The sequence below is a fragment of the Rhinoderma darwinii genome, chromosome 4 (assembly GCF_050947455.1).
Source record: "Rhinoderma darwinii isolate aRhiDar2 chromosome 4, aRhiDar2.hap1, whole genome shotgun sequence".
Classification (NCBI taxonomy): domain Eukaryota; kingdom Metazoa; phylum Chordata; class Amphibia; order Anura; family Rhinodermatidae; genus Rhinoderma; species Rhinoderma darwinii.
In genome coordinates, this window is record NC_134690.1 from 208,074,165 (window position 1) to 208,082,504 (window position 8,340).

General features: G+C 40.3%; 1 protein-coding gene across 5 annotated transcripts in view; it reads left to right on the top strand.

Moving 5' to 3' along the window:
- The window catches only part of ORC3 (origin recognition complex subunit 3), an 84,000-nt gene extending 77,503 nt beyond the window's left edge, over positions 1 to 6,497 (top strand). For all 5 annotated transcript variants that reach the window (XM_075862127.1, XM_075862131.1, XM_075862128.1 and 2 more), the window contains 4 exons: positions 845 to 986; positions 1,133 to 1,240; positions 1,679 to 1,752; positions 6,348 to 6,497. In XM_075862127.1, coding sequence (XP_075718242.1) covers positions 845 to 986; positions 1,133 to 1,240; positions 1,679 to 1,752; positions 6,348 to 6,453 — 430 coding nt within the window. In that variant the 3' untranslated portion in view covers positions 6,454 to 6,497. The remainder of the gene's footprint in view (positions 1 to 844; positions 987 to 1,132; positions 1,241 to 1,678; positions 1,753 to 6,347) is intronic.
- Positions 6,498 to 8,340: the final 1,843 nt, after the last annotated feature.

The window sequence follows — 8,340 nt, forward strand, 5'->3', positions numbered from 1 at the left end:
GGCGGAAACCAGTGCTAGAAACAAAAAAAACAACAAAAAATAATAATTACCCCATGGCATTGTCATAGCTACTTATTCCTCTGTTCTGAGTGCAGCCCGGCCTCCTGGGATAATTCTGCGGTTCATGTGATGGACGCTGCAGCAGTCACATGAGTTGAAATGTAATTTTATTCTTTTCTGATTTCCGATTCTTACAGCGGAATTTAATCTTTTGCCTATTTGTTGCGGATTTTACCTCCCTATTGAATTCAATGGGGAAAACCTGCAACGGAAGAGCAGCGATTTCGCAGCATAAATTGACATGCTGCTGATTAAAAGAAAAACGCACCGCAGGTCAATTTATGAAAGGTTTCTCGGCTGATTTTCTTTTTTCCGCTGTGTGTGGACGAGATTTGTTCAATTCTCATCCACTCTGCTGCTAATGTAATTCGCTGCGGGTTTTCCACAATGAAATCCGTTGCAGAAAATTCTCAGTGTTTGCGCTGTATGTGTCCTTACCCTAAAAGTCTCCAGCTCAGTGTTCTGTTGACTCTCAGTCCTGGGATAACGCATGCTTTAACTAGGGGATGGAATTCAGATGGTGGTTTTACACGTAGAGCGCAGAGTTTTGATTAGTAAAGGGGACTTTTAGTTGATGAATGAGACCTTAACCTCCCCGGAGTATGTGGATGTCCATGTCCTTAAAACACCTTTCCGTTTCTATGTGTGTGCTTGTTTCAGAACTTCATCACGTTCTTGCCGACAAAATTACATTTTATAATTGTCAGTTACACGTACAGATGGGTATAATTGGCAAAGTCACTCTGCACTTTTGCAAATAACCCAGAATTACTTCCTATTTCAGAGATTACTTGACCTGTCCAGAGGAGCACCCTTTGTATGAGGTTGTATACTTTAGTGCTGCCAGCATCCTCCGCAAACATCTGAATGCTGTGCCTCGTATCGCTCTGCACACCGCTCTGAATAACCCTTCATCTTATTTAAAGGTAGTAAAGCTATTTCACGTTAATATAGTCCTTTGTCTGTTATTGATCAGTATGGCTTAGAATATATTTAGAGGTGGTCTTTGCCCAACGAATGTGCCTGAAATGTTTGATTCAACAGTTTACCATTTATTCTCTTCTTTCATTAGTCCTTGAAAAATGACGGAACTTTGTCTAGTGCAGCTCCTGATATATGCATTGCATACAAACTACATCTTGAATGTGGAAGACTCATTAACCTCTATGACTGGTTAGAGGTATGTGCGTAATAGGACCACCTAATAAATACTGTAGATACCCTACTGCTTTATGGAAATCTGGTAGAGTCAGAAAAATACAGAGGTCCTTGTACCATTGAAGACCAAGTGTATAAATGTTACTAGCTTTGCTTTACTATTTACTGTATGGTTATCATAATAATAGGAAGAAATTGATGTCTTACGGGTAAACAGGGCTACATTGGAACCCTTGAATACAATGCACTGTGTATCAAATCCTAAATTCTACTTTAGAAGATTTACCAAATTGTTTGCATTAACAGATGGTTCCTTTGTTGTATGATTTTCTCAAGCACCGCTTTCATTATAATGCACAATAATGGCTGAAGAATTATGGTGTGTGTTTGTTTTTTGCATAATGTTTAATTGCAGCAACCAGTGTGTTGTCATTGTCATTCTTTTTGTACATATCTACAGGCGTTTGCAACAGTTGCCAATGCTGATGATGAGAGTGATTCGGATTCCCTGAATCAAGTGGATGAAATGACTCAGTATCCTTTTTATTTGTCTGTGTGAAGTAAAGAGAATGTGCAAGTGGCAGCTGATCATTTAGAAATGCTACACATGCAAGGACTTGTCCTGTGCTCAGAGCTTGGAAGTAGTTCTGTGGCGGCTTAGTAATAACTTACGTGCTCAATTCTAAATACTCTTTGTCATAGATTAACTGTCACTTGTAATAGATCACAAATAGTCTCGGCTAAAGAAGCAACGTATATTATTTCTCATTCAACTGGTGATTGATGGAAGTTTAAAAAGTCACACACGAGTGGCTGGCATCCCACTTATTGGAATAAGTTCTTAGTCTATTGAGTATTCTTCTGCTGCAGATCAAAAGTACCATATTTTACTCTGGATCAGTAGTCATTCACTGCAGACCCTTCCTTTAAAAGTGTTGTCTCATCACAGACATCCAATATGGGAGCCAAGGCAGTAATCAACTGATTGCCAGAAGTCCTTCTCCTGAGACCCCCAGCAACCAGCTAGTTGCCAGGGGAAGCAGCCGTCAGCCAGAAATTTCTTTTTGCAGTGGCTGCTGCAGTAAAAATGTAGGATTAGTTGATGGCCATTCAAATAAATGGCCTTCCATGTAATTCATGGATAGCCCAAGTCCACAAGAGTGAGAGATGCTCCCTGTAAGCAGCTTTCCACTCGTATAGGGTGGGGGTTTCCAATTTGGAAACTTCCCTCCATGATGTCCATGCCCTATTAGTCTATATGGAGAAAAGTTGTCCAGGTGGGGCAACCCGTCTAAAGGATAGGCTATCGATGAGAAATTCTGGAAACCCCTTTTGGTTTTTTTCTATGATTAATTACTCAAGCTCATGTCCGGTCTCATTTCTGATGATTTTTTTTTTAATCCAATATTTATTTATTGAAATCCGTGGAAAAAACTAAGACCGTATGTATTTGTCTAATCAAAATAAGAACAATAGACGGAAAAGGACTGAACACATTCGTAAGACGTGTATCAAAACAAGAGGGAGAAAGGCATGGCATCCCAAACAAAAGTAGCTATCGGGAAAGACTGCCATATGTCTAACTTGGTATGATATACCGAGTCAAAAACAACCATACATCAGAAATAATCTGTATAGTAGTAGATTTTATAGGCTCAGGCTGCAGCTCTTTCTCAGATAAAAATTTCCTTTTCCTGTTTTAAGAATCTCCTCATTTGCAGAGAACATATCTATGCTCTTCGTTGGAGTCAGTTCAATATTTTCTCTGTTATGGAAGCAAATGATTTATATAAGGGTACAGCTGCTGGGGCTTGGTTGTGATCCACAGCTGTTAACATTGAGACCTATAGCAGTCCACGCGCATTCCATTCCTGTTTGGTTACAAAGGTATCAATTCTTCCAAAATCTTAGTAAGATACCACATTTCGACACGTACAATTTAGGGGAGCAGAAAAGAGGAAGGTATTGTGAAATCTTTTTCTAAAAATTTACTCACGTTTGAACTATTTATCTCGATTTGAACTCTTCTGAACTGAGACAGGAAGAAAAACTGTTGTATTATCTGATTCAATCTATCAACTGTTTTTTAACTGCTCATAAGGGTTATATTCATGACCATCTTGTGAAGCTCTACATGGGCCTTATTCAGACTTTGCGCTTGTCAATGTTTTTGCCACGACTCAACTGCAATGTGTAAATAAGGCCAAACAACCTTCGTTGATATTCAGACGTAGCAGTGATGTCGTGTTTTTTGGCAGCGATAAACGCAAAATGACGACAAAATGCTGCAGTTTGGCCGTCATTCCGCAAAAAAAAAAAAAAATGACGCATTCTATTGCAATTTGAAAATGATCATGACATGACTGCTATATCTGAATTTTTAACATATGATGATTTTACTGTGATCAACAAATAAAAACGTACAAGTTTAACCCGTTAAGTAGGCGGTCTATTTTGGGTCTCCAGAGATTATTTTTTTTTCTTTTTGAGAATATGTTCACACGGCCTATTTTCGGCCGTTTTTCGGGCCTTAAACGGCCGAAAAATCGGAAGCAGAATGCCTCTATACATCTGCTGATTGATTTCAATGGGAAAAACGGCATTCTGTTCCGACAAGGGGCATTTTTTTACGTGACCATTTTGAAAAACTGCCGCGTAAAAAACCGTCCACGAAAAAGAAGTGCAGGTCACTTCTTGGGACGATTTTGGAGCCGTTTTTCATAGACTCTATTGAAAACAGCTCAAAAACCGCCACGAAAATCGCGAGTGGATCAGAAAACATCTGAAATTCAGAAGCTGTTTTCCCTTGAAAACAGCGCCGTATTTTCAGACGTTTTTGGTTAAGCATGTGAACATACCCTCACATAACTTAATATAACGAGAGCTATAACCTTTTTTTACATGTACACCTATGTAGCTGTATGAGGGCTTTTTTCAGAGACAAGTCATTTTTTTCATGGCCCCATTTACTGTACCATATAACATACTGGGAAACTGAAAAAAAATTCTTTGTGGTGTGAAAAATAGTTTTGTGTCACCACATTCTGAGAGCCATAACTTTTTTTTTTTATATACAGTGAAGGAAATAAGTATTTGATCCCTTTCTGATTTTGTAAGTTTGCCCACTGTCAAAGACATGAACAGTCTAGAATTTTTAGGCTAGGTTAATTTTACCAGTGAGAGATAGATTATATAAAAAAAAAAAACAGAAAATCACATTGTCAAAATTATATATATTTATTTGCATTGTGCACAGAGAAATAAGTATTTGATCCCTTTGGCAAACAAGACTTAATACTTGGTGGCGAAACCCTTGTTGGCAAGCACAACAGTCAGACGTTTTTTGTAGTTGATGATGAGGTTTGCACACATGTTAGATGGAATTTTGGCCCACTCCTCTTTGCAGATCATCTGTAAATCATTAAGATTTCGAGGCTGTCGCTTGGCAACTCGGATCTTCAGCTCCCTACATAAGTTTTCGATAGGATTAAGGTCTGGAGACTGGCTAGGCCACTCCATGACCTTAATGTGCTTCTTTTTGAGCCACTCCTTTGTTGCCTTGGCTGTATGTTTCGGGTCATTGTCGTACTGGAAGACCCAGCCACGAGCCATTTTTAATGTCCTGGTGGAGGGAAGGAGGTTGTCACTCAGGATTTGACGGTACATGACTCCTTCCATTCTCCCATTGATGCGGTGAAGTAGTCCTGTGCCCTTAGCAGAGAAACACCCCCAAAACATAATGTTTCCACCTCCATGCTTGACAGTGGGGACGGTGTTCTTTGGGTCATAGGCAGCATTTCTCTTCCTCCAAACACGGCGAGTTGAGTTAATGCCAAAGAGCTCAATTTTAGTCTCATGTGACCACAGCACCTTCTCCCAATCACTCTCAGAATCATCCAGATGTTCATTTGCAAACTTCAGATGGGCCTGTACATGTGCCTTCTTGAGCAGGGGGACCTTGCGGGCACTGCAGGATTTTAATCCATTACGGTGTAATGTGTTACCAATGGTTTTCTTGGTGACTGTGGTCCCAGCTGCCTTGAGATCATTAACAAGTTCCCCCGTGTAGCTTTTCGGCTGAGCTCTCACCTTCCTCAGGATCAAGGATACCCCACGAGGTGAGATTTTGCATGGAGCCCCAGATCGATGTCGATTGACAGTCATTTTGTATGTCTTCCATTTTCTTACTATTGCACCAACAGTTGTCTCCTTCTCACCCAGCGTCTTACTTATGGTTTTGTAGCCCATTCCAGCCTTGTGCAGGTCTATGATCTTGTCCCTGACATCCTTAGAAAGCTCTTTGGTCTTGCCCATGTTGTAGAGGTTAGAGTCAGACTGATTAATTGAGTCTGTGGACATGAGTCTTTTATACAGGTGACCATGTAAGACAGCTGTCTTTAATGCAGGCACCAAGTTGATTTGGAGCGTGTAACTGGTCTGGAGGAGGCTGAACTCTTAATGGTTGGTAGGGGATCAAACACTTATTTCTCTGTGCACAATGCAAATAAATATATATAATTTTGACAATGTGGTTTTCTGTTTGTTTTTTTTTATATAATCTATCTCTCACTGGTAAAATTAACCTAGCCTAAAAATTCTAGACTGTTCATGTCTTTGAAAGTGGGCAAACGTACAAAATCAGCAAGGGATCAAATACTTATTTCCTTCACTGTATATATTTTTGTCGATTGGGCGATATGAGGGCTTATTTTTTTTGCAGCGCAAGCTGCTGTTTTTATTGCTACCGTTTTGGGGCACATGCAACTTTTTGGGGCATCTAAGGTGACTAAACAGTTATTCTGGCGTTTTTATTTATTTTTTAAGAAACGCCAAGAGCATGACCTGTACTTCTCATCTAAGAAGTGCCGTTCTGCACAAAGCCTTAATAAAATAGACTTTCAGCCTTTGGGCACCATCCCATTAGTGTTCTTCTCTAGACATATTCCACATAATCAGAAACACAAACCTGGGTGAATATTGTATGTGAAAATTTTAGATTATTAGAACATAAATATAACCTGAAACCATTTGTCCAGCTCTAATTCAAATGCAGCTATTTCACTTTCATTTCTATAAACTGTTTAAGGGGTCGGCCATAGAGGAGCATATGTCCTTAACTGGCTTCACAGTGCACGCTTCATCAGAGTGGTTTCTGAGCTGGAACTCCTTGGATTTGTAAAGCCTACAAAGCAGAAGACTGACCATGTGGCAAGGCTGACCTGGGGTGGATGTTAATGAGTTAAAAATCCTTGTAAACTCAATAAACTGAACCTTTTGTACTCGGTGCTGTTTATACTTTAACACTTTAGAAAATGCAAAACATCAAAAGCAACAGCCAATCACTTTGCTTTTGCATAATATAGAAGTGTTTGTGTGTGTTTATGTATATGTGTACATTTATTTATTTATGTATGCATCTCTCTATCTCTCTCTATCTCTATCCTCGGAGCACAGGCTTAAATGAAAGGGGGTGCAAGACTTAGGGAACTGACCACTGTCCCTCTAGACAAAAAGCAGTAAATAGGCAGCACCCACAAAGGCTTATGGTGAAAAAAGTGGGTGCTTTATTGACCCCAAAAGTGTGACGTTTCGTCTCACAGAACCTGAGCCTTTCTCAATCTATATAATATGAATTTCTATTGTCTGTTCTTCATGCACGGCCAAATGACTTGACCAATCTGCACCAAATTTGGCACATAGGTAAATCATGCGCTTCCGAAGGTTTAGACCGGGTTTCCATAACAACCAAGTCATTTTTCTTTACTCGACGTGTTACTTGCTGTAAATGAACTGTACCTATAGTGTATTTGAGCATTCTCATAAATTGAACCCCTTTCATACCAGTCATTCCTCCAAAAAGGAACCCTGCACTTAGACGAAAGACTCCTGTGGCAAAGCGCATGGCTGCTGCCCGAGCTGCTGAAACCTCTCAACAGAACCAAGCCCGTGGAGTTCATCATTCTCATAAATGTAACCCCTTTCAGACCAGTCCTGCCTCCAAAAAGGAACTCTGCACTTGGTCTTTATTGGCTATGTTGGCTTCATATCAGTAGGAAATTAAGTTTTTAACCACACACACAAACAACAAACAAATGGACCAGTGTGAAGCCGGAGAACTCTGCTATTCTATATTATAAAAGTCAATGTCTGTCTGTCCTCTATAGGCATCCAAACGCCTGAGCCATTTGACCGCAAATTTGGTACATTGGGTGTCCGGGAAGGTTTTCGTAAATGTCCCAACCTTGCCGTTGTTTGTTTTTGTACAGACATTTGCTTTTATAATAGAGATGTTTTTATCTGGCAGTAGCGGGTAGTGCACTTTACAAGATAATCCTAGATGGCAAGGTACACGAGAGTGGTTACCCATAGCAACCAATCAGATTACTGAGGACCAGATTAGCTGTGTGGTATTTAGGAAGTTAAAATTAAAATAAACAGTGTGTAACTGCCGGGGTATATGGGGCTACTAGCGATTTTCCCCGTAAACTAAGAAAACACGAGGGCATGGAGTGGCCTCCTGGGCACCCTTGGAAATCCAATGAACACACAAAAATACAGACTGACACATTATACCCGGGCAGCGCCGGGTACTTTTTACCTGTTGTATGTTCTTTATGCATGGCCAAACAACTAGACCAATTTGCACCAAAATGGGCACATAAGTAAATTAGGTGCTTCCGAAGGTTTTAGACCAGGTTTTATCTCTCTAGGACCTACCGGTCTCTACGTATGCACAAAAGCAAATATGCCACCACTGGCTTCCACGTAAAGGACCTTCCTACATAACACAATGGAATGACCCATCCTTCATTCTTAGCCTCGCTCACATACAGTTTTAGAACAGGTTTCCATAAGAAGCAAGCCATTTTTCTTTATTCAACATTTTACTCGCCGTGAAAAGACCTATACTGCACTGTACCTATACTGGATTTCAGCATTTTCATAAATTGAAACCCTTTCATACCAGTCATGCCTCCAAAAAGGAACCCTGCATTTGGATAAATGTCTACTGTGGCAAAGTGCATTGCTGCTACTCGATATGCTGAAACCTCTCAGCAGACCCAAGCCCGTCTCTAGGCTGACAAGATGTGCCACAGCCATCAACGAGCTACTGAAACTCCC